The following is a 26903-nucleotide window of genomic DNA, read 5'->3' as shown; positions in this document are numbered from 1 at the left end:
ACTTTGGGATTGCACAGTACCTCGCTTGACTTCCTCATTTCCGTGTATGGACGGGAACAGGCTCTTAACCAGGTTCTGGTACAGGTTCCTGTCTCGGCTCATCTCGTACACCTTGTTCCACTCGGCGTCTGTCATCTGCTCCTTCATAACCTCTGCCGTCACCTCCTCCATCATTAGGTCGGAGCCTCCAAACTGCACACACGAGTGCCGGCTAACAAGACTAAAACACCTCCACAAAGAGCATAAACTAAGCAATAATCTTTTTGATGGATGTTTCCTATTGTCACACATCAGGGTATGCGAAAATTGCTATTCTTTAGGATAAATTTGTGATTTTTCAAAATCAATGAATTCAGAAAATGTAGAATGCCACTGAACTAAGAAAGTGACAAAACTGGAGAGTCTTAAAAGAGTTAGGTGAATTCTGTACTTCTAGTTGCCAAGTTCAGAGGAACATTTACAAAAATCATCAAGTGAGGAGGCGCAAAGGTTGAAAATTGCACTCACACTTGGAAGGAACCGGGTTGGAATCTTCTGCCAGCATCCATGGTTTCCCACTATCACTCTCGATGAAATACTGGCATAACTCCTTACTACAAGTCATACTGTTATTCCCTGACCCATGGCAGGTAATCATGCAAGCATTCGACTTGAGTAACTTTGGAAAAACCATTGGAAACTAAAATCAGGGTGAATGGACTAGAATTCAATCCAAATCCTCTGAAACATGAGTCCAGGGTCATAACCGTACAGTGAATGTAGATGCAGCGCGCACCGTGCCGTCGAGGGGGATTGCGGGAACTCACGCGTGGGTTGGTGGCCTGCACGGAGCAGGCGAGGAAGGCCAGGCGGTAGTGTAACTCGCGCACCCCAAGTGCCTTGAGGCCACGCACGCCCTCCGCCTGGTTGTCACCCGCCTTGTGGCGTGAGCCCGTCTCAGCCTTGGCTCCAGGCAACGACAGGGCGCCCACGTCGGGCACCACAATGAGCGTGCCCGTGAAGTCGTAGGTGTCGCCCGCCTGCACGCACTCCACCGTCTCCCCGCGCAGGATCACTTCCACGCTGCCAACATAACAAAACACTCTCTGTGATCTTGATTCCCTTGGGACTGGTTTCACAAACACAAAGTCAGGAATTTTATACGATAAAACAAATCTTAAGAAAATATCTTGCATAGTAAATTGTCAAAATTTACCACTTTAAGTACACATTTTACCCTTTTAATATGTTTTCTCCGTTAACAAGTCTAAATTTCAAAGTACATTATAGCGACCCCTTAACAGTAATTTACTGTCGTTTTAAATACCAAACAAATTCAAATCATATGCAGTCTACTTTTTACTAATAAACAAATCTCAATTTTTTCAGTTTATCATGTGATGTACACACAAACAAATTACTCAAAAACTAATTGTATGCATTTTGAAACAAAAAAAAACATTTATATAAAAGAATTTACACACTTTGATCACAATAAATAAATAGAACTAAGAAAAAAAATTATTTGTGAATATAAAGCATTTAAATTACTTAATGTGAAGGAGTGCTATTTTACAGAAATAAAAAAATTAAGTTCAAAATTTTATCCAGTTAAAGTTATATTGATTTAATACATTTTAAAAAATGTTGTTGATGAAACCAACCTTTACTACATGTCATGCTTAATGATACAGTTAAACTACTTTAATAAAACCTTTTATTCAAGTAACCTGATAAAAACACAGCAAAATAAAACACAATTTAAATTATTTATATTAAAACAAAATAAAATAATGTTTTACTATTAAAAGTAAACTGATTTGCAATGAAATACTGGATGACTTCAAATACCTGGTGAAACAATTCCAGGACTATTTCAGGATTTTTCTATAATGCTAATTATGCTACACAAGTCTATGCAGTCACCTGCGAGGGACACATCCGCGTGGCAGCTCTGCCTGTGTCTCCTGGATCCTCACTTTTTGGAAGTCCACAAAAAGGGACTTGTCCGTGTCGAGCAAGAAGCGGCGCCGGTTGCTGCAGACCGGGTTGCGGCAGATGGTCGGGTTCGTGAACTGCACACACGCACTATCGCACACACATGCATAGCTGTCCCTCCACACAAAAAAAAAGCTCCACACCTGCAGTGAATTAGTAAACTTATTGTTTAACAACATTCCTCTTCAACAGGAAGGTTATTATAGGAGATTGATACACACTTGGATTTTTTTAACATGTGTTTTAGTTGTACTTTCAAGGTTTTTTTAAGGAAAAATACAAGGGTGAAAATGAACAAATTCCAGGATTCCAGGGCCAAATAATAATATGAGTTAATATAAAAATGTCAAATATTCATAGAACATTTAAAACATAAGTCAATAAAATGTTCATAAATGTAAATACTTTAAAATTTTCAGTAGATACCGTGTATGTACACACTCCTTAGTCAATTCCTGGGAAAAAGTAGTAAAATACCTAATAACTACTACTGACCACTTATAATAATGTTAAATGGGGCTCTACAACTATATTAACAATCATTAATAATTCATGACGTGTTTTAAGGCCAAAATCAATGTGATGTCTTCTCCAAGCCTTGGCACAACACGCTACAAAATGAAAGCATTTCAAGGACCTAGCCTTGACTCAGCTTCACGGTTCTGGGAAACTTGGAGAAGAACTCAATCACGCCTGTGCAAATACTGATGTAACAAGTGGGGAAAAAAAGGTCTAGAAAGGACAGTCCAACTAATTAACTAGAGTTTTATTTATTTACTAATTTTTACTATATTATTTAAATTATAACAATTTAATTCTGTCCAAACAGTAATCAAACTTTTATTAAGTCCACTATTCACTCCCCCCACAAGAGCTCCGCTCAACAGTGTCTCTCTCATAATGTTCATCTCTTACCACGCACATAGTTCCCAATACACTGTTTTGCACTATTCGCTCGCCCATGCTGCGAAACAGTCCCCATTGCACCAACCTTCGCACACAAAGTCCGCTTATAGCTTGCCAAGGGATCACTCACCCTCTTTAATTCACTGCTTCGCCACTTATATACCTCTCAGCCCTGCTCTGAAAAAGTCTCGTAGCCCTTTGAACTGACGCGTCATCAAAGTCGACTTAACACACTAAGATGTAAGAACAATGATGTCCTAATTACACCACTTCACACAGACAGGGCTTGAGGCACAGGCTGAACACTCGAGAGAGACATACAGGCACCGCTCTAATCCATTAAACATGTAGTGGAGTGACGGGTGCTACTTATGTCCGGGAGGTGGGGCCTCCCCTGGACCACCCGCTGGCCGGCGAGCCGGGCTAACTTGCCTGCCTTGTTGCTTCGTCTCTAGCATCCTGGTAACACTGGTTTAAGATGTGAAGAAAATGTCAAAACCAATATTTAAAAAATTTGCAAGATCAAATAAAGTCTTAAATATTTTTCTTAAGAATGTTTTATTAAAATCAGTTGATAGAATACTGAAATAAGAGATTTAAAAAAGAAATAACTGGTTAGTGGGAATGTGTAGATTGAAAGAATTTTTCTTCATTATGAAAACTAACACGTAGAGATAAAATTTAGCTATATTATAAACTCTCACAAATTCATTAAAATTAATATAGTCCAACATTTTTCATAGAAACAACAATTTATCTATCATAAATTAGCATAAAGATCCTGGTAGGATGACACTACATATGCATTACATTAAAACTGCAAGTAACTGAAGAAGCCTGTTTCTAAAGGCTTTTCCTGATTCAAATTTTGAGAATCACATTTGAAGTTCCAAACTAATTTAATATAAAATTTTCTTCTGAAGCCGAATACTTATCCTAAACAGCTTCAAATTGATTTGCTCAGTCAAAGCTTCATACAGAGCAAAACACAGCCGAAGTCAACGTTAAGACACTGGCCCGGCATCTGCCAGAGGTGACCGTAGGAAGCAGTTGAGAACCAACATCAGGACAGCTGGATCGAGATTAGGTAATTGAGTCCCTTGGATTGTACATCCATTGTCTTAAAATTGCACCTTATCCACTTTATATTAAAGCTTAGTAAGGAGTGGAACATTCCAACCAAGTTTGGCAGAAGAATGGTGAAGAGAGATGGAGACAAGAAAGGAAGAAGTGAGTGGTGGAGAGGGAGAAGCTGTATGAGGGGAGAAGAGACAGAAGAGGGGAGCAGAGTGGAGAGGGTGGTACGAACAGACGCACCTTAAACTGCTGCTCCACGTCCTTGACGACGGTCTGGCAGTCCAGGCAGACGAACGTGCCCGACACGAGCTCTGGGTGCACGGGGTGTGTGCGCACCACCTGTCCTGATATGCGCACCAGCGTGCCCACCTTCGTGGTGGTGAGGTCGCGGACCTTGTGCCGCGTCGGCACGTCCACAAAGCTCACGTAATACTCCTTGTCTTTGACGGCGTCGCCGTGGTCACGCGCAAAGTTGGCCAGCGCCTGGCACAGGTATGGGTAGATCCTGCGCATAAGGGTAACAAACCACACAGCAACAGTGAAAACCAACTACAGATAAATTTTTACAGCCATCTGGCCAATTTTTATTTACTCGAAGTACAGTATAGTAATGCTAATCTGGACCTTGCTTGCCGGGAACTCTGTTAAAACAAAAGGGATTAACAAACAAAAGCAGGATTTTTTTTTGTTTTGTTAATCCTACAACAGTTCATAGGTTAGAAACTTATGTCTATGTACACAATAGTTTTAAAACGAAACTTAAGCTGCAGGAAAAGTTGTCTTTATGAGGAGAGAAAAAAAGCATGGTTTTTAGTAGTTTTACCAATCTAAAACTTGGATTATGTGCATTTTAAAGCACTTTAAACAATCCGGACAGGGTGATTCCATCTATGTAGTCATATAAACGGGACTCTACTGCAGCTCTTTGGTTATGTGGCTGAGCCATGTCAAAGTGGCAGATATTACTTACTGACGTATCGCTTCACACTACAGCAGGCATCTTCAGGGTTAAGACATCAAAGAGCAGATAGTTTATCAGACCAAGGCTGAATCTACTAGGCACTGTATTTTCTTTGTTCAAGATATGGTGCAACTTTTAGACAGGCGTTGCAGGAACAGCAGAGTATTGTAACATAAAGAACAAAAATAATGGATTCATGTAGCACCAAACATACAATAATTTTTTGTTAATTTTATAAAAATGTTCAGTTGTCAATGTCTGAAAGTTTCTAGCAGTACCCTTAAAAAAAATAAAGTACCACCTTATATTGAATAAAGTGTACCTCATATAATCTTTTTAATGTCAACAACAAACATCTTAAAACAGTCTTATTATGTTTTATTCAAATTTAACACTCATTTAGAAAAATTACTAAGCATAAACACATTTCAAACACTAGATGTCACCAAAAGAGCTCTACCTATAGTATTCTTCAATGATTGACGTGGAAAGGTTGGGATTGTACTTGTCGACATCTTCAAAGTTAACCTCCAAGGTGCTCCGTTCCGGTGTCTTCAAGTCCTTTGCACCCTGCAGGTACTTGATTCTCCCGTCTTCTTTATACCTGGAACATGGATAACAACAGTGCAGTAGAAGGTACGTACTGGACTCTCATTCCAGGGGTGCGGGTTCAAATCATCATTCCGCCATCCTGATTCCAGTTTCCCGTGATCTCTTCAGGAAAATACTGGAGTGGTTAGGTGACTAGTAAATTCATACCTAAAGGTACTCAACGTGGTATTTAATATATATTTTAATATATTGATACTGTTCCACAGCCCTACATATTCTAATATAGAGTACGTACGATACATTTCATATATTACCTACGGTATTGTATTCTATACTACTATACCTCTACATTTTCTAGTAGAGACTACAATACAGTTCATATATTAACTACGGTACCGTAAAACCGGGTGTCCACCCTGAGGTGACTTTATACCACATAAAGAAAAAAGTTTAAATTCAACTAATTTAATACTTATTATGTTAATTAATATTTATTATTCATGTGTTCGATATATACACAAACTACTAAGTGAAAAATATATATGAGTCCCAAAAATAATATTTTTTTATGTTGGTAATACTGCTTGTTTACTTACTTGTTACATTGCATGGATTTTTTTTATCTGATACTTTTATCTGCCGTTTAACCTAGTTATAATGCTGTGGGCTTGGTAAGTGTTTAATTCCATTATTTATTTGTTTGACTTAAGGTTTTAGTAACACATTTTCATTTGTTCTTTCACTTGTTTGTCATACTAGTCTTTAACCAAAAATATGTCTTTAAAATAGCTATTTGGGGTGTCTTTGTCCTTAGACAAAGTCACCCTTACTGATAATTTTTTAATTACATTTTTAAAGAATATTTCTTTGTGTAATGTGTGCATTCTACATGAACAATAACTTTATTATTTCATAATTTATTACTTTACTGTTGCAGAAGAAGTGACATCATAAAATACCACGTGTGTACAAAAAAAAGTGGGAAGTAGGAACTACTGCAACTACACCTCAGAGACACTTGAAAAATGCCTTCATGCAGTGAGAAATGGCACTGTCAGCCAACGAAAAGCCTCAAATATGTACAAAATTCCTATAGCCACATTAAAAAATAAATTAAAGTACAAGCATGGAAGAACTGTGGGGGGTCAGAAAGTATTTTCTGACAATGAGGAGGAAATTTTTGTTCAACACCTGATTAAATTGTCAGAATTTGGTTTCCCTGTGACTGAAGATGATTTCTGACAAATGGTCAAGCAGTACATAAACAAGAAGGGGGCAAATATTTCTTGCTTTAAAGACAACACACCAGGGGCAGATTGGGTAAAGCGATTAATAAGGGATCACCATGAGGTCAGCGTTCGAATAGCTCAGAATGTAAAGAGGGCAAGGGCAGGTGTTTCAGCCGAAACATTATCAAATTACATTGACCATTCGAAACAGGAGATAGATGGTGTTCCACCATCTAATATCTGGAATTATGATGAGTACAACCTTACCGACAATCCTGGAAACAAAAAAGCTATTTGCAGGAGGGGCATGAAGTACCCTGATCGAGTTTGCAACTTCAGCAAAACATCAACATCAGTGATGTTTTGTGGGAGTGCAGAGGGAAAGCTGCTACCTCCATATAGAGTCATTCCATATCAAATCAACCAAAGAAAAATTAATTTAGAAACTTCATGTTTCAGATTTATATGATTTTTTGTATATTGGTAATATCAACTAAATACATTATAAATATATTTTTTCTAAAAAAAAATTTTGAGTAGTTTTTTTTGTATAAATTTTCGAAAATTGCAAAAATAGCCCTTTTTAGCAATGTTTTGGATCACTCAAATACTTGTAGGTTTCCAACTAATGGTGCTAGAAGGCTGTTTGACAGCTCATTTTAAAGGTTATTGAATGGGCTTCAATTTGATATGTAACATGACCAACTTTGGAAAAAAAAAAATTTTATTTGTTTTCAAAATTTTTAATATTGAATTTCTAAAAAACACCATTTTCGATTTTTTTTTTTAAAAAAAAGTATGTTATTCCTACATATATTGGTTAGATTTGTGCCAAATTTCAAAGTGGAGAATCAATGGGATCATGAGTAAATAAAAATGAGAAGTTTAGTAGATGCTTAAGGGGGCATGGTAGATGAATAAATGCTTTAAGCGTCAGTTGGACGTTATTGGTTTTTGGAAGACAACATTGAAAAACTGCAAAACAACAATCCTACATAATGTTATTTGCCAACTTTATTAGCAGACGTCCTAAAAAGACATTTCTCGAGCGTTGTTCTTCCGCAGCAATTAAATGTTTGAAATTACCAAGGCAGAAGTTTTGGCTTCAAGTAATCTTCAGTTTTTAATTAATGCATTTAGCTCTGGTTTAGATACCATGCCGCCTTAAGAAATAGTTGCAGCAAGGAAGAGTAGCATAATTTTACATAAAATTTTGACTTAGTAAAGTATTCAAATTTTATTTTTATAGACTAAAAATTTTTGACAAATTATAAAACACGGATAACAAATCTTACCTTACATTCATCCAGTGTTCTTTGATTAAACATTTGATAAATATGATAATACAAAGCACGTGATCTTGCTGAACAGATGTAGCCTAAGTTCAAAGCACATGATCTTGCTGAAAGGATGTAGCTTAAGTTATAACTGACAAAACATATAATTGCTCATGAAAAAACTCTGTTTAGTATATATTTAATTATTTACAGTTTTCACTTAGGTTGTGGCATACTTCGTTCAAGCAGGTGTGATGTCTCTACAATCTCTTTTTTAGTGAGTGTAAAAGTTCTCCCAGTTGCTGTACAAGGTTCAACCTTTTTAAGAAGATCTTCAGTTCTAATGTCTAGTATATCGGCTCTTGGTGTTGGATAAAAAAAGGAAGCAGCAGGTCCTTTGGGATGTAAAAAACTTACTTTAACTTCATTATTCTCATTATTTTTTGCCAATATACATGCAAGCCACCAAAAGTTATCATATTTCACAGTAACATGTTTTGTCAGTTATAACTTAGGCTACATCCTTTCAGCAAGATCATGTGCTTTGAACTTAGGCTACATCTGTTTTATCATATTGATCAAATGTTTAATCACAGAACACTGGATCAATGTAAGGTAAGATTTGTTATCCGTGTTTTATAACTTGTAAAAAAATTTTAGTCTATAAAAATAAAATTTGAATACTTTACTAAGTCAAAATTTTATGTAAAATTATGTTACTCTTCCTTGCTGCAACTATTTCTTAAGGCGGCATGGTATCTATACCAGAGCTAAATGCATTAATTAAAAACTGAAGATTACTTGAAGCCAAATCTTCTGCCTTGGTAATTTCGAACATTTAATTGCTGCGGAAGAAACAACGCTCGAGAAATGTCTTTTTAGGACGTCTGCTAATAAAGTTGGCAAATAACATTATGTAGGATTGTTGTTTTGCAGTTTTTCAATGTTGTCTTCCAAAAACCAATAACGTCCAACTGATGCTTAAAGCATTTATTCATCTACCATGCCCCCTTAAGCATCTACTAAACTTCTCATTTTTATTTACTCATGATCCCATTGATTCTCCACCTTGAAATTTGGCACAAATCTAACCAATATATGTAGGAATAAAATAATTTTTTTTAAAAAAAAATCGAAAATGGTGTTTTTTAGAAATTCAATATTAAAAATTTTGAAAACAAATAAAAATTATTATTTTTTTCCAAAGTTGGTCATGTTACATATCAAATTGAAGCCCATTCAATGACCTTTAAAATGAGCTGTCAAACAGCCTTCTAGCACCATTCGTTGGAAACCTACAAGTATTTGAGTGATCCAAAACATTGCTAAAAAGGGCTATTTTTGCAATTTTCAAAAATTTATACAAAAAAAACTACTCAAAATTTTTTTTTAGAAAAAATATATTTATAATGTATTTAGTTGATATTACCAATATACAAAAAAACATGAAAATCTAAGGTGTAGAGGTTAAGGCCTCTGGTTGATTTCATATGGAATGACCCTATATAGTTTTTAAAGCTGAACACATGTGGTCATCCTGGATTGTTGGTCGTTCAAGTGGAGCAAGATACAACTGGTCAAAATCTGGTTGGTTTGATTCAACAATTTTCGAGGATTGGTTTCAGTCATTGTTTCTTCCTGCTGTGAGGCACTTACAAGGACCCCTAGTTCTTGTTGGTGACAAACATTTTTCACACAACAGCATGGATGTTTTGAAGATTTGTAAAGAGAAAAATATCAAATTCATATGTTTGCCCCCCAATGCAACACATATTGCGCAACCACTTGACGTGGCTGTGTTTGCCCCGATGAAGCGTGCCTGGCGCAAGATATTATCAGATGGCGGGAGACATTAGAAGGACACAAATATGCCACTATTCCCAAAGAAAACTTACCAGCACTGCTGAAGAAAGTGATGCTACATTTGGTGGTGAGCATTGCAGCAAACCTTCAAGCAGGCTTTGAGAAATATGGCATTTACCCACTCAGCAAGCAGAAGTTGCTTGAAAGGCTTCCAAATCCTGATGCAGTAGACCCTGATTTGATAGGTGCTGCTTTCATGGTATCATTTGAGTCCAAAAGGAAGGAGATAATTGGTGATGCACCTCGCCAGAGAAGAAGGAAGCTCACTATAACTCCTGGACGAAGCATTAGTGTTGTTGATGTGCTGCCTTGCCTTCTGTTTCAGCACCACCACAACCATCCACATCAGGGAAGAGAAGAGCTCAGCGACTCATCTCTGAAGACTCGTCAGATGAAGACTCTGAAATGGTCATAAATTAGTTTTCTGCTAGCATTTATTCTTCTGAAGATGATTCCAATGACTCTACTCCGCAACAAAAGAAGACAACACAGCAGCAAAAAATTGAAGACATTTGTGCAATTGATGACTTTGTGATCGTGCTGTACAATGGCAACAAGTACCCTGGAAAAATTGTGCAAATCGACAACGATGGTCCCACAGTCGAATGCCTTGAAAAGGAAAACATCATGGCATCAGCCAAAACACAAAGATGAGATGCACTACGACTGGGATAGCTTTTTGAAGAAAATACCACCACCTAAACCAGTCTCAAAAAGGAGGAATAATATATTCTTGGTTCCCCAACTTAATATTTTTGAGTGAAATTTTCTTCTTCTGAATATGGCATTCTTTATTCGCTGTTATTCATTCTGATGTGTTATTTATATTGGTATAATTTATCAGCAAATATATATTTTTTTAAATTGTCAGTGTCTTTGTAAAATTTTCTGAATACCTACAATTATATCATTTAAAGTTATAATTATGTATTCTTGCCTCACAAGCATGTTTACTTAGGTTAATAAACATTGTTCCACCAACTGAAAGGATCACTTTGTCTCGCATGTAAGATTTCAATTGTTGGGATAAAGTCACCCCACCTCAAGGTGACTTTATCCAATTATTTAAAAAAATTAATAAACTTAAGGGAAAATTTTAAAAAAGGACATAGGTAACACTGTGAAATTGATTCCACAGAATTCCTACTGTAAGAATAAAATGTTACTTTAAATATATTATTTCATACTTTTATTTCAAAAATAAAGTAGTGGCAAAAAACAAGCCAAAGTCACCCCGGTCTACGGTATTGTATTCTATACTACAATCCCACCTGGTTTAATATATTTCATGATACCACATTTATATATTTTGTTTTTTATTTCTACTAGGATTTAAATTTCTCGGATATTGTATACTTCAGCCGGTAAACATTAAGATACTAAAAACATTAAACTAAAAATAATAAATAAGTTGTTATACAAAATACACTAAACCGGCAAATCATCTTCTATACAATAATAGGTAGGACTGTAGTACATAATATGATACCCGATGGTTAGTTTCATAACAAAAAATTTTTTTTGTGTGAAACAAGTTTGTGAATGTTCTGGTCCCAAAACCCCGTTAGAATGTAGGGGTGCTAAAAGACGTCAGTGCTGTCATATTGGTGACATCAATATTGTTTTACTAACGTATTCTAGACTAGTCCCAATTCACAGAAAAGCTTCCAAACACCATGGTTATAGTTTCATTTCATTTTCATTTCATTTCATTTATTAGCGTCCTATATTTGACAGTACATATGTCCGGGTTTGTCAGCAACATTATAAATAAAATACAACATCATAATACACTAACAAAACAATATATAAAAAAAAAAATACATTATAACACAATAATATATGATACAATAAAAAATGATAATATAAAACAATGCAGCAATTTATGTAGATGCACTGAGGAATTCATTGACAGAGTATGGAGCTATTCGTAGTAGGTAATCTTTGAGATGTCGTTTAAATATGGTATGTGATTGGGATGCTGTATTTAACAGGGATATCGGTAGAACATTTATTAGTTTAAGGCCCATGTAAAAAGGGTTCAATTCGTATTTTTTTGTTGAATGAAAAGGAATATGATTCTTATAAATGGATCTGGTAAAGTGATTATGTATTTCATTATTCTTTACATACTTAATATTTTGAATTACATAAATGACAACCGAATATATATAAATGGCTGGAAATGTTAAGAGTTTGTTATTCAGGAAAATAGGCCTACAAGAATCTGTCTTACTAAGATTATAAATAATTCTAATAACACGTTTTTGAAGCTTAAATATCTTTAGCCAATTTAAGGAATTTCCCCAAAAAATAACACCAAATCTCATTATTGAATATATGTTTGCATAATACATAGCCATTACTGCTTTATGTGAAGTTACAGTATTAATAGTTTTTATGGCAAAACAAAGAGAACTAAGTCTACGACACAGAAAAGATATATGATTATTCCAATTTAGATTCTCATCAAGATTCAGTCCCAGTAATTTTGCTGTTTTTACAGTATTAAGAATATTATTGTCAATAGTCACTTCAATATTATTTAATGTATTTATTTGAGAGTTAAAATATATAATAGAAGATTTTTGAATATTTAGAATCAGTCTATTATCAGTAAACCAAGTTTGCATTTGGTTGAGGGTTATGGAAATTCTTTTTTGTAGTTCCTGTAAAGTCTGGCCTGTTACTATAATGGAGGTATCATCTGCAAACATGATAGTCTGGCCATAATCTAGAAACAAAGGTAAATCATTAATAAAAAGCAAAAACAAAAGTGGACCGAGAATTGAACCTTGGGGAACACCAATACCAATTTTCAAAATTTTTGACCTAGCAGTAGTGGTAATATTATTATAAGTCACATTAATACTAGTAATTTGTGAACGATTTGATAAGTAAGATTTTATAATATTGTTTGCAACACCTCTTATACCATATTTACTTAATTTTTCTAATAAAATATCATGGCTTACACAATCAAATGCTTTGGTTAAATCTACAAGTATGCAAGCTGTCAAGACTTTATTATCTAAATGAGAATAAATACTATTGAATTAATCATAAGGTTATTACTTAAATAAATCCTTTAGGGAACACTGGGTTAAAAGTTATTTGGTAACATGTTTTAATTATGCAAAATATTTGAAATGTAAATAACTTTCTAAGGAAAAAAAAAACAATGTACTTACTCTTCCAGAAAGTCTTGAAAAAGTTTTTGACATCTTATTCCAACTTCGTCCTTTACCCTAAGTTGCCCAACATTAACGTCAGCTACATCCATTTCAAAGTTAGCTGGGGATCTTTAGAGAACTCGTGAAACTTTAATGAACACGTGTCTAAAATAATTTTGGCTGAATAAGAGCTGATAATTTCGGCGGGAAGAATGACATTTTTACCAGGGAAAGTAACATTACAGAATAATTTTATCTGCTAAAGAAAAGTTTTTTAACACATAAACACAAACAGGATTGAAAAAAATGATAACGATGCATCTATAAATTAAAAATAAATTTAATAAGTATTTATTTTTTCAAAACCACATTTGAATGTCAAAACAAAAAGTTTCTTTAACGTGGCTGTCATAGAATGACATTATTTTTTTATGGCTGTGGCAAGATTTGCGCTTCTTGACAGCTGCCGGGTTGCATTTATGGACAGCCTAAGTTTCACCCCCATAGATCGACATGCCCGAACAGTTCCGAAGTACGTCGCTCGATCGGGTAACTTCGGTAGTAGAAAAGCGCGGGCTATAGCTACAGCTTTAAAACGTGAACGATATCGTTTTTTGATCTAGCAAGATATAAATTGCAAAATTGTACCAAAAGTGATAAAGATAACACTATTCCGGGATATGTAGACAGTGAAATCAGTTATAACAATTTCTTTGATGCCTTAAAAAGTGTAGGTTACTCGTTCTCAGTTAGAAGTAGTGCAGCACAGGAGCAATTCAAAATATTAGATTTAATTTTCTATAGAAGACGAAGCAAGCAACATTAAAATGTTTATCTTGCTTGCTTCAAATCCTCAACCCTTATATCTGTCAATGAAGGAAATTAATTGAGCTTTCAGCTTGGTGACCTCTAGATCATTACAAAAAAATGAAGGGCTATAAAATGCTAATGATATGACAGAATGTATGGGTGAAGTAACGTAAGAACTCTGAGAAAACCAACTAACCACTGCAATGTTTGCTATGTCCCCCACTATCAAAAGATCCATTAATGACCCTGCTGAGAATCAAATTCAGATCACTTTGGTGACAGAAAAGTGAGCACTTAAACACAGAGACCTAATGTTTGCCGGACAGCCTAAGTTTCACCCCCATAGATCGACATGCCCGAACAGTTCCGAAGTACGTCGCTCGATCGGGTAACTTCGGTAGTAGAAAAGCGCGGGCTATAGCTACAGCTTTAAAACGTGAACGATATCGTTTTTTGATCTAGCAAGATATAAATTGCAAAATTGTACCAAAAGTGATAAAGATAACACTATTCCGGGATATGTAGACAGTGAAATCAGTTATAACAATTTCTTTGATGCCTTAAAAAGTGCAGGTTACTCGTTCTCAGTTAGAAGTAGTGCAGCACAGGAGCAATTCAAAATATTAGATTTAATTTTCTATAGAAGACGAAGCAAGCAACATTAAAATGTTTATCTTGCTTGCTTCAAATCCTCAACCCTTATATCTGTCAATGAAGGAAATTAATTGAGCTTTCAGCTTGGTGACCTCTAGATCATTACAAAAAAATGAAGGGCTATAAAATGCTAATGATATGACAGAATGTATGGGTGAAGTAACGTAAGAACTCTGAGAAAACCAACTAACCACTGCAATGTTTGCTATGTCCCCCACTATCAAAAGATCCATTAATGACCCTGCTGAGAATCAAATTCAGATCACTTTGGTGACAGAAAAGTGAGCACTTAAACACAGAGACCTAATGTTTGCCTCTAATGACCACATTTATAAGACCACAAACCAAATGCTTATTACCTTTTCCACCATTAATTTAATTACCTTACCATTACAGATCGTGAGCAGCAGGTAATGACCAGTATATTGAATGAAGTCTTTGAGATTAAGGGCTTCTTATGTGTAGGAATGTTTGCAATTTTTGAAACAGCCCTTTTCAGAATTTTATTATTCTACTACTGTTAAAAGTCTCTTCTCTAGAAATTTGCTTTGTTCTCTGTTACTAATTATTATTAATGTAGGGCATCCTCCATCCATTGCATACCTTTAGTGAACATATTAACATATTATATTTTATTATATTTTTATTCTCCTCACTGGTTCTGTATGTTCAACTACAGCTGATACAGTTGTGTCTTTATATTTTTAATTATTTATTTGTTTATTTATTTCCATAGTTTTCCAGGGCAAACAATGCAAAACTTCAATAGCATTTATCCAAAAATTGGAAGTAAATCATATTTTGAAGGTTTGCTATGTAACAAATCATTAGGTATTTAAAAATTTATTGTAATGTTTAAATTCAAGAAAAGTTTTCTGATGAAAAAGTTTTCTGAGAAAAATAAACATTTATGGAAGCTTACTGTAACACCAAAAATGAAGTATTATGTTACTGATATCATTTGTGTTTGATATAATTAATTATTAGTGTTAAAAGTGCATTTGCAGTGCTAATTTCTGATCCCGTTCACATACAAGCATAAGTGTGATAACTAAAATGAAGTATGACGATTTAAGAGTTAAATGTTATGTTTACTCTCTTTCCCTAACTGTTTGATGAATATTTTAAGTGCAAATGTGCAGTTTGTAGTTCTTATGTTAGATCTAATTCATATTATACAGGCTAATGTGCATTGTTTTATGAAGAATAGTGTTGTAACAAACTGTCATATTAAATTGTTTTGTTCCAAAATAGAGCAATGCTCTTTGGAACATTGCAGAAAATAAAATTTTAATAATTACAAAGTCTAGCACAAATATTAATGTAAATCAGGCCTATGTGATTACAATCTTATGGCATTAAAGGTCTAGTAAGCCTACCTACATTTGTATTTTAAATAATCCAAGTTCATAAACATTTAAAGAAATTGCTGCAAATATTTCAGTTCAATGAACTGATTCAAATAATAAATTACAGGTTGAAAGATAATCTAGTAATGAAGCCAATAGTATTATTAATTAAAATCTTGTGTGTAATCTCAGAAGTCAGAGAAGTTGAACCTTCATGCAAAACCCAGAGCTGGTAGGCAATAATTTTTTTAATTTATAAATCATTTTCGGGATTTTTTTTTTTATCAAAGATTGATTAATTTACATTGATTGGTACCAAACATATACAAGAACTTCAGAATACAGATTTTCCTTCATATCGAAATATTGTTCTTTAAAAAAATTATTTTCTTTTATTGATAATACACTTATTGGAATTGGCTCTAGAATATAATAGTGAATAATCTGTACTTGTCTATGATTTTTTTTTATGTAAGTGTATATAGTAGTGTTTTTTTTAATGGTTGTTGGCTAGTGTTATGTATGTACGTGCACTATATGCAAATGGTAGTTCTGATAGTATATGGTCATAATAACTAATATACTGATATCAGACTAGCTCAAAATTGGTCTATATATATTGTACATATATGAATACTTTATAAGATATGTATTGAAATATTATTTGAGTTAAGGAAAATTGTTACTGTAGAATGTAGATGATTGATTGATCATTGAAAAAAAAATTCCTTCTGACAACCATTAATAATTTTTACTGCTTTTTATTAATCTTCATAAAAATTCACAAGTCACCATGGTTACCATCTTCCAGCCACAAAACAAATATTATCAGTAATTTTAAAATACATCAATAAATATTATCAGTGATTTTAAAATACATCAATAAATATTATCAGTGATTTTAAAATACATCAAATAAACTTTCTCGCTGCATTCATGAAATCATTGCTTATTTACATTGGCCAGCCACAGAGTAGATAAAAAAAAGCTGTTCTCCACAAGCCTGAAACAAAAAAGAAATCAAAGTTAAATGATTTATATTGTACTAAAGAGAAATGAAACTGATAAATAAATGTATCAAAGAAAAAAGTTATGCATACCAGAATGATAAATTAATTTCAAAACCATTTTAGTTAGAAATTTGATACATTCAATATTTTGGTAAATTCTCATTTATGTACTACAATTAACATTTTTCTTTGTCCTTTCAAACAGTAATTTTTTTCCAAATACTTTTTGACAAAAACTCATTTATGTGAAAAAAAAATTATATGAAAAACATAATTCTATTGCTCTTGTGCCCATTATTGCAGAAAAACTAGGTATTTAACAATCCAAGTAACTACACAATTTTAGAAGTATGTTTCTCAGGGCCTCAAGTGATGTAATTGCTTGTTATTAGCTTAAGCAAATCTAGGCTTTGACTCAAGCAAAATGTTTACAAAAAGAATTAATTTCACGTAATGCATGTTACATGAGCAGTTTTTTTTTTTTTTTTTTTTTTTTTAAAGTATCAAACCAAAGTCTTTGGGGAGAGTATTAGTAGGTAGGTTACCAAAATTTGTAAGATTCTATATATATCCTATATGCTCATATTTTAGTTGTATCAACAAAATGCCTACACGAGAAAAGATGTCAGCATGTTATTTTGCAGCAGTCGATGGCATTACTTCATAGTACAGTTGTGAAATCACTACAAAATGTGTTGGATGTATATTGCAATGATTTACAATTATTATCGGTAATCGCATAACTGCAGAGTTCAGAGGGTGTTAGAAAATTAAAATATACCACACATTGTTTTTTTTTTTTGTTTCTAATAATATTAGTTTATATTCCTACAAAGATGGATTCAGAAATTTCCTAGAGTAACAACTTTTCCACACAAACCAAATTTGATAAATAGTAATTCTTAGTACTATGTACTTCGCCAAATAAATTATTTTTAAAGTCTAGGTAAACTTACCTAAAGAATAATAGCTTACACCATTTTACAGTAGTTATAAAGAAGTTACCTTTCCCTAACCATTTTCATGATTTAACAGCACTTATGTAACTAACCTAACCAAGTATTGCAACTGTGAACTACAGTATAACCCTGTAATTGTTTTCAAGTGAGCATGCGGAAAAAAACATAAGCAGTCGATGAAAATTTAGCCATTCCAGTGTTTTTACATTTTACCAATGGACTCATTAAGAAAATATAATGTTAAAAACCATTGATCAGTACCCTTGATGCTTGAATTTGCTTAACCAATCTAACAATTATACAACTTTGTTGTGCATCAATAAAGTAAATCAATCATCAATACAGTAAACGTCTTCGATTATACTGCGCTAATTCCCAAAGATATTTTTAAAAAATTGAAATAAATTGTTTAACAGTAGTTTAATGTTAAAGCAGGTAAGTATAAACAATACAAAATTTGTAAAATCATGTGAATGGTTGGTTAGCTAAATTTAAAAAAAGGTAATTTTCTTTTGTTGCTGCTTATCCATAAAAAAAATTATAAAATTTTGAAAATACCTTTTCAGACACTAAAAACCTTCCTCTATTAAAACTGTAAACAGCTTTTCTTAATTTATACTGGTTTTCAAGAAATCACATTTTGCACACTAGATAGCTTATGCAGTGAAGCAGCTGTAGCCATTTTTCCCTCTAATTGCATTGCAGATCCTGTGGTTTTCCATATATATAAGAATTTATATATTTTTTATTTGAATATTATAACCTGATGAAACGTAAATAATAGTTTTAAAAAAGTTACGAGTCTCTAATGTATATCCAAACCAAAACGCCAACCCTTGACAGGGATTTTTTATAGCAGTATGGAGGCGCAAAGTGCAGATTAGTTACCTGCAATAGCATGTAACCTGACGTTATAAAAGGAATCATTTATTACAAAATGAAAATTTATTTTATATGTCAGGTTATGTGTTGTCTCACGTAAAAAATCAGAATTTTGCACCTATCAACTGCTAAAAAATATCGCTCTCAAGGACTGATGCTTTGGGTTTGGAATGCACAATAAGGAGTCACATAACTTTTTTAAAGTGTTAATTTACGTTACTGCATTGCAATATCCAAATAAAAAATATACAATTTGTGTATGAAAAACAACAGGATCTGCAACTCAATTAAAGAACAACATGGTTACAGGCCCTTTACTGCACAGGTAATGTAATGTAACCTATAAACAGTGATTTCTCAAAAACCAGTCTGAATTTAGAAAAACTTTTTTCAGAGTAAATACAGGTACATATTTAAAGTTAAAAAAAAAAGTGTCCAAAGTTTATTTTGCAAACAAAATGCAGCAACGTGAGATAATAACCTAAAAAAACACTGTAAAATGTATATTGGTTGGTTAGATAATGTTAGTAACATCCAACCGTTCAATTGATTTTACAGAATTTTTAATTGGCGCTATCCTAAGCTAACCAAATGTAAATTCCACTGTACTTAGAATCAGTGTACGTATAATGTTACTAACCTAACAAATTTCACTGTATTTTTAATCCAGCTAACCCAAGGGCAGTATCTCAATATTACAGATTTGTAATAAATAATCCTAACATATCCGCATGTTAAACATGATAAACTACTTGCAGTATCAAACAACCCTCATAGAGAATAATAATTTTAAACATGTCAGGAAGTAAAAAACACTTTAGGAATTTATAATTTTTCCTGCAATACCCCAAATTATATTAAGTGCACTCACCTGAATGTAATTCAGCTCTGGTAACAATTATTTAAAATATTTTTACTTAAATGCGGTTAACTGCTACACACCACCAGAAAACATTTCTTATGATTTTAAACGTTGTGCGCTCATGAACATAAGATGAAATCTCCACACGCTACCTAAAATTTAAAAAAGATAAGCCTAAAGTGTACAAAAATTTATATAAGAAATGATTACTTGCCAAGAATAACACAAGCAATGTTAACTTGTAAACGGACAAAACATATCTCCTAACAAATCTAACAGAAATAGCTCAATTACTTACCTGAAAATCTCATAATTAGTAACAAGGAAATATTTGTGTACATGTGTTTTACTCTTAAAAAAATATAAAATAACATTAGTCAACAATTTTTTGATCAATAATGCAATGTTTGTTTTGAACGTACAAATAAAAAAAACCCGAACATGTACGAACCAGCCCGAAGGGCATGTCGATCTATGGGGGTGAAACTTAGGCTGTCCTTGCATTTATATGGGTCGCATGAGATCCGGTAAACAAAACAAACTCTAAGAATTCGCGCTGCGGTGTCTAAAGTAGTGTGTAGGACGTAAAGCACCAATAGACTCGTAAAATATTGATATCGGATCAAAAATGAATGCTTTTAACATTGTATTATTTTTGGTAAGTACCTTTCATAATACTTGCACCGGAAAATAACTACGTTTCATGCATTTGTGCTGACTGTTCACAGAAATGTACTAATGTATGCTCTGTCTAAAATTTGTTAGAGCTAAAGGATCTAGAGACAATGCACACGTTTGGAAAAATTGTATACCAACTACTTAAATTTCATTTGGGTGACTTAAATAAGAGGTTAGAAAGCCTAAAACGTAAAAATAATTTAGCAAGAACATTACTAGTACAGCCTTGTATCATTGTCATTGCCTTAAATTTTGCAGTTCTCAAAAGAAGTACCAGTTGTACCCATTTCCCAACTGTCACTTGCAAAGCTTTAAATGTTTGTCTATGAATAAAACCACATGGATGTGTTTACAAACAGTAGCAGAAGAATATGTAGACTGTTGGTACTACTTTTGAGACAAGTTAGTATGATGAATGTTAGGTACCGGTCAGTTGTAGATTATTGGGAAATAAAAAATACTTGTTTGGCTCTGAAAGCATCTCTGTGATTATTACAATAAAAAAAATTACAGTTGGTTTTGCACCTACAGTATGTGAACTATATTTTTTATACTACCTATGTTTATTTTAATACATATTACTGAGTGGTACCATCACTTGCCTCCCACAAGAATATCTGATTTGGATTTCAGACAGGGTGTTCCAGCCAGCTAGGCCCTCTTCAAAATAGGAACATTCTGACTTTTATTAGCATTCTAAGTTTAGCTCACACAGTATTGCTTACATACATATGGAGGCTTAAAGCAACCAGATCTACAAGGTTATAGTGGGCACAGAATAATTGGCGGCACTGACTTAGTGCTCATAGATTCAAGTTATGCCAGGGTATTGTGGTTGAACCCATAATGCCCACCCCGTGAGCTTGACACATTAGTGAAGACTCTGCCTCGTACATTCTGTGCGTGATTCTTACAATGGGGAAGATTGTTATTGTGTGGTACAGCTTATATGTTAAGTATAATCGTTCAGTTCTTCTGTCTGTCGCTGTATTGTCAAAGTTTGTTTGTCTGTATTTACTGCTGTTGTTGCAGCTGTCTGTCGTCAGCCCACTGTGTTTGTCTTTGCTGTGATATTGTTCCAATTACTTCCCCAGAATTCTCTATGCTGCCTTTACATTTAAAGTTTGACATCTGCTGATTTTGGTTTGTTTTCTGTGTGTTTGAGTACTCATCTTTCTTTGTCTGTTCTTCATGTTTTCATATAGTGCAAACTAGCAATGGCTCTTGTCCAAAATAAATTAAATCTGGTCTGCCTCATGTCATGTTTTGTAGTGTGTGTAATGGTTGCTGCGCAGTTGCTGCTTCTGAGGGCGGGGCACTTCCACGCAAGGCAGGGTGCGCAGAGGCCGGCTGTTGACGAGGTCTCGGACCTCAAGGAGTTCAAGAAGCTCCTTCGCACCAAGACCAACGTGCTGGTGTGCTTCGTGAGCTCTGTGAAGCAGGCGGCGCCCACAGTGAAGGTGTTCCGCGAGGCTGCTGATGCTGTGCGCGGCCAGGGCACCATGCTGCTGGTCGACTGCTCAGGGTGAGCTCGTTTTGACAGACGACATTATTTCTTGCTCTTTGTTGTTGTTAGAGCATTAATCATCTGATGACAAAAAGTTTTATAATATCTTAATAATGTACATTATTTTTTAATAAAAATTAATGAGTTTAAATATTCTTAAAAATTTTAATTGGTGTGTTTTTTTCTGATGTATAATTTTATCCTGGACTTTTGAGATCTAGATACATAGTAAAAGCATTCTTTTAAAATTCAAATTCGAGATTCAGTTTTGAAAGAGAAGTGTTCGCATTAGCTGTAAATGCGCTGTAAAAACATATATGCCTATGTGATGTATAGTGAGCAATGGCGATTGGCCGGTCAGATTGCTCCCCTCCCAACAAAGCTTAAGTACCTACATATGTTTCATTTTCCAACTGAATTGAACCAGGATTTTTGGTGGTCTAAAAAGTGGAATTCTTCGCTGTGTCAGTTGATTTTGTTTTAGGTTTCCTTCATCACAGTCATTCTGTCAATGTTCCTTGCTCATCCCGTCGGCTGTAATGACCCTATTTTGATGAGATACTAAGCCCTAATTCATTCATTTCATACATTCTATCAAATGGAGCCAGTTTCACAGTGATGAGACACTGGACTCACATTCTAAAGTACACTGGTAAAAATCCTATATTGGCTGCCCCAGTTTAGTTTTTCCAAGGTTTACTTCAATCACTCAGAAAAATAAATTCTGGGATGGTTCTTTACGATAAGCATTGGTTGATTTTTTTTCCCAGTACTTACAACCTCTCTGATGGCCTGGTGGTGGATATTGCAATAAGCCCAAATTAAAAAAAATAGTTTGGCTAGTGCTCTATTTTTATCTCACCATCTGTAATGAGTACAATGTCTATGAGACGTAAGCCTTAGTAGATTTAATGCCTGTGTGATGCAGGAATTGACAAGGCTTGCCCATGTCACGAATAGCCTGGTGCCTTGGTGATGACCTTGTGTTCTCTCTACTTCGGTCAGGGAGGCCAAGAAGATGTGCCGGAAGATGAAAGTGTCGCCAGAGCCATACATGCTCAAGCACTACAAGGATGGGGACTTCCATAAGGACTATGACCGGCTGCTGTCGCCCGCCTCTATGGTGGCCTTCATGCGTGACCCGGCCGGTGACGCGCCCTGGGAGGAGGACACAGCCGCAGGAGACGTGGTGCACGTCCCAGATGCACCGGTGAGGTGCTGCATGCCAGCGACTCCTGACTGACTATTCCTAGCTTCTCTTACTTCTCTGGAATGTCATGGCTATTCCCGACATTCTAGTTTTTCTTTGCTTTCTTGGTTATTCTGACTTTCCTGTTTATTTATTGCTTACGGCTATTCCTTTTTTTTCCGGGTTATTCCTTACTTTCCTAGTTATATCTGATTTTCCTGGTAATTCCCAGCTTTTGTGACATTTTATAGTAATTTCTGACTTTTCCTTACCTAAATGTAAAAAACCTCTTGCCTCATTATGCTGCACAGGGCAACAAAAATTATAACAAATCATAAAATAGAGAGATTCTATAAATTATGTAAACTGAAGACAGATGTCATTTAATGTCATTATTACTGTCAAAGCTAAAAATTTGATATAGTATTAAATAATAAATAAATAATATTTTATGTGGGTGGTGTGTGTGTTTTGCAGAGCCTGGGCAAATTCCTGCGCAAGGAAATGCGGCCCACGATGGTGATGTTCTACGCCCCGTGGTGCGGGTTCTGCAAGCAGCTCAAGCCGGAGTACGCAGCGGCCGCCACGGCGCTGCGAGACCGCGCGGCGCTCGCTGCAGTTGACGTGAACCGTCCTGAGAATGCTGCTGTTCGCCACAAGTTCAACATCACGGGATTCCCCACCTTGCTGTACTTTGAGTGAGTGCCCATCACATTATCACCCGTTTGTTGCTTAACCTGCTCCAGGTGCAGTAGCGTGCCAGTTGATGGGATTCAAATGAACTATTTAATAGCCATCTGCGAATTGTGATTTTTCAGTTCGAATCGAATTCGAATCAAATTTCAAAAAAATTCACGAGTTTCGAATTTTTTTCGAATCGAATTTGGGAATACATATTTATTAAAATAACATAGATCATTAAAAAATTTTAACATACCACCTTTGAATAACTTGTCACATAATTCACAGTTTAAATCAAGCAACTAAAATTAAAGTGAGACTATTTTGAAGAAGCACAACCAGATTCTCAAAAATTTAAAAAAAATAAAAATTATATGTCTATAGCACTAACATAAATCACTTCGCAAATCATTTCAAATTGTCATGGAGAAAGGTGAGTTCATCGACATGGTGCGGCAACAACAATTCTCTGCGGCTGGTAACTAAATATGTTGCCTGCTGTAGAGAAAACTCTCTCACTTGCCACCTTATTTAGCATGTTTGACTTCCGAGGATCAAAATATTAATAAAAATATCACATCATAAGGAAGTGGTACAAAAGAAAAAAAAAAAAATTTACCGTTTTTATCGCGTAAGCATCTCACATTTTATTCTAAAATCAAGTTTATAATTAGGGGTGAGATCGTGGGTTCACTCTTAGCTGAGTTTTGAAATAAACAAACACCGTCGTATCACTGCACCGCGTCAGCAAGTGATAGGCTGAATTCATCTTGCGTGCCAAGCACTAGTTGCAACACACAAACTTCAGTACAGTCGGTGATAATAAAATAACGGAGAAGTAATATAACAGGAAGCACCGTAGCACTTTGTTCAGCGTAGGTGGTTCATTTGCGAAGAAAAAGCTATGCACTTTACGCGTAATAGCCGTCTTCACAAAATCATCACAAGTTTTGATAACAGGATACTCAAGTTTCCTTTTCTTTGCGGGAGTTGTTAATGTCTCAGTGTCCTGTAATTCTTTCCTTGCACGAAGCACACTGGTCTTCGAAACACTCGTAAATTCCGCATTTAAAACTCGCGATATCGTTCACACGACAACCCGGATATTTGTCTGAAAATGTTTTAGAAACATTCAACACAATAGTTTTCTGTGCACTTTTCAAAGGCTTTCCCGTTCTGTGCTTTACAAAACCTTGTCCGGCGTCAGCCATAACAAACCGTGCGCGCACGAATCCGAAATACAACTGTTGTGCCGGGTATCAACTGTACACCGTACACACGGCGTCTTCTAACATAATTGTAAGTAAATACTTGCTGACACATTAAACTGTATTGGATATTAATGGTGAAACTCTATAATGCTATATAACAACAATTGTTTTAAAAAAGGCAGTGTAAAAATACTTACAAATGGTACGTAACCAAGGGACTATTTCCTGCGCAAGAATAATGTGCGCGGTGGCCGGCAGCCAATGAAAATGTTTGTTTACAAGAGGCTTTGTTTATTCCAAAACTCAGGTAAGAGTGAACGGAGAATACTATTATGCAAAAAAAAAATATGTAAAGTAATCCATAAAATCAAAACCTATTCATGGAAAGTACGTTTATTTAAAAAGTAAACTTTGCGAAAGCAAGCTAAATAATTTAAATTAATGAGTGATGCAATAAAACCATTTTATTCAACGTAAAAAAAAAAAACCCGTAACAAGAATGTGATTTGGAACTAACGCATAACGATCGTGCGGGTTAACTCGGTTACTGACAGCGCGTGCTTGCATGCAGTCTGCGAGCTATCGATATCAATTTTCGACTACGTGCGCGCGCTCTATACAGGAATACAGGAATCAACACAACCAAACTGGCGCTGCTTACGTTTTTATAAGCGGTATAAAGCGATTCCCGAGACGTTAAAGATGAAGTTTATAACTTTTAAAAACATCTTTAAAACACGATTTACACATCAGATTACTCTGTAATAGGATTAATTAATCTAGTAAGCAGTTTTATCAGAACGAACGGCGTAAACTGCGTTAAGCAATAGGCGCGTTGTAAACAACGGGAATTCATTGCATTACATCAAATGAGGTTAAAACTGGACAGAAATAAAATTATTCAAATAACGTGAAAACGTAAATAACGGTAACGTAAATAAGGGGTTTCAATATATAATTTTTTGTAAGTGGAAGATGTAATGGTCCATTTACATTTCTTTTAAAAATGGGGGAGGGGGATGTCTTATATTAGTGTACCCGGGCCAGATTTTGCAAGTCAAATTATTGTAAAATGAATTTGATTCGAATTTACGAATCGAATATCAAAAAATTCGAACTCGAATTCGGAAATTACGAATATTCGCAGAACCCTAGTATTTAACTAAGGTTTAACTTCTTGTCTACATCCAGGTCATTAAGGACCCTGCCTACCAGGGCACACATACGGTGTGCAGAGCTTCAGAGGAAAACCATGCAATTTAAAAACTGCTCCAGATATCCCAGTGATGTCTGTTTACGAAAATTTAAGAATACGCTTAAGGCACAAAAGTAGTTACATTTTCGTAGTTGGTTTTAAACTTATTTTTAAAAGTGAAAATGGCTTAACCAAGTGTCTTCAGAATAATTTGTAGGTATGAAACACCTGGTATGATTCTTAAAGGCACTCAAGTGTTTTCCATTATACATTTATGATCACATCTCCGCCATATAATGTCATGGTCATTGCTCAAATATATTGGAATTGCCCTACACACGGCGAGAAGACTTCACGCCAGTCCACAACCTTGCGCTTTGAGGCAATACAGCGCTAAGAGCACCAGCGAGCGTCACACTCATCATCCCGCCTCACTATCATGGACACAATCCTGACTAGGCGGGCCCCGTAAACATGATGAAATGAAAGTGGAGCATCAAAGGAATGCACTCCCACTGAATCATGACAATGCGTGCCACATTCCCCCACTTGAGAATTCAAGTTTGACCCAGCTGGTATTCGAACCTGGATAGCCATAGAGGGAAGCAAGGTAATGTGGCGAACACACTTGACAGCACCATTATGTTTGTTATCTAATTTTTTATGACATTACTTTGGTTTAAGGCTCTCTCTTACATGTCATGTTGATTTTTTTTTATCAGCATTACTTTGTTTAATAGCTTTTTCTAAAATTTTAACTCAATATTTCCCTTCCATTTGTTATTCTGCCACTAACAATTTCAACAATATTCGCTAAGTGAAATATAATTGGTGTAAAAACTAAAAAGTCGAGCAAGTGATGATATATACGAAGACTTGCCTGCCTGTGTATAATATTACA

The 26903-nt window shown here is 34.9% G+C and overlaps 2 protein-coding genes and 1 long non-coding RNA gene across 3 annotated transcripts in view; 1 reads left to right on the top strand and 2 right to left on the bottom strand.

The window, feature by feature from the left end:
* LOC134527798 (DNA replication licensing factor Mcm6) overlaps positions 1-13263 on the bottom strand; it is a 67085-nt gene extending 53822 nt beyond the window's left edge. The window contains exons 1-6 of the mRNA XM_063360744.1: positions 13034-13263; positions 5382-5525; positions 4201-4465; positions 1906-2054; positions 807-1062; positions 21-192 (exon numbers count right to left, since the gene is read on the bottom strand). Of these exons, the coding sequence (XP_063216814.1) occupies positions 21-192; positions 807-1062; positions 1906-2054; positions 4201-4465; positions 5382-5525; positions 13034-13125 (1078 nt within the window). The 5' untranslated portion in view covers positions 13126-13263. The remainder of the gene's footprint in view (positions 1-20; positions 193-806; positions 1063-1905; positions 2055-4200; positions 4466-5381; positions 5526-13033) is intronic.
* Positions 13264-13466: 203 nt separating this feature from the next.
* Positions 13467-26903, top strand: part of LOC134527796 (protein disulfide-isomerase A5) — a 49909-nt gene continuing 36472 nt past the window's right edge. Inside the window, exons 1-5 of the mRNA XM_063360743.1 lie at positions 13467-13485; positions 20033-20199; positions 21515-21744; positions 22732-22936; positions 23393-23613. Of these exons, the coding sequence (XP_063216813.1) occupies positions 20170-20199; positions 21515-21744; positions 22732-22936; positions 23393-23613 (686 nt within the window). The 5' untranslated portion in view covers positions 13467-13485; positions 20033-20169. The remainder of the gene's footprint in view (positions 13486-20032; positions 20200-21514; positions 21745-22731; positions 22937-23392; positions 23614-26903) is intronic.
* LOC134527797 (uncharacterized) lies at positions 16570-20033 on the bottom strand. Its single transcript, XR_010074275.1, has 2 exons — positions 19840-20033; positions 16570-19693 (listed from the first exon to the last, which is right to left on the bottom strand). It is a non-coding gene; the product is annotated as an uncharacterized LOC134527797 (long non-coding RNA).

The sequence above is a fragment of the Bacillus rossius genome, chromosome 1 (genome assembly GCF_032445375.1).
Source record: "Bacillus rossius redtenbacheri isolate Brsri chromosome 1, Brsri_v3, whole genome shotgun sequence".
Lineage (NCBI taxonomy): Eukaryota > Metazoa > Arthropoda > Insecta > Phasmatodea > Bacillidae > Bacillus > Bacillus rossius.
This window is presented reverse-complemented; position numbering and strand designations above follow the sequence as displayed.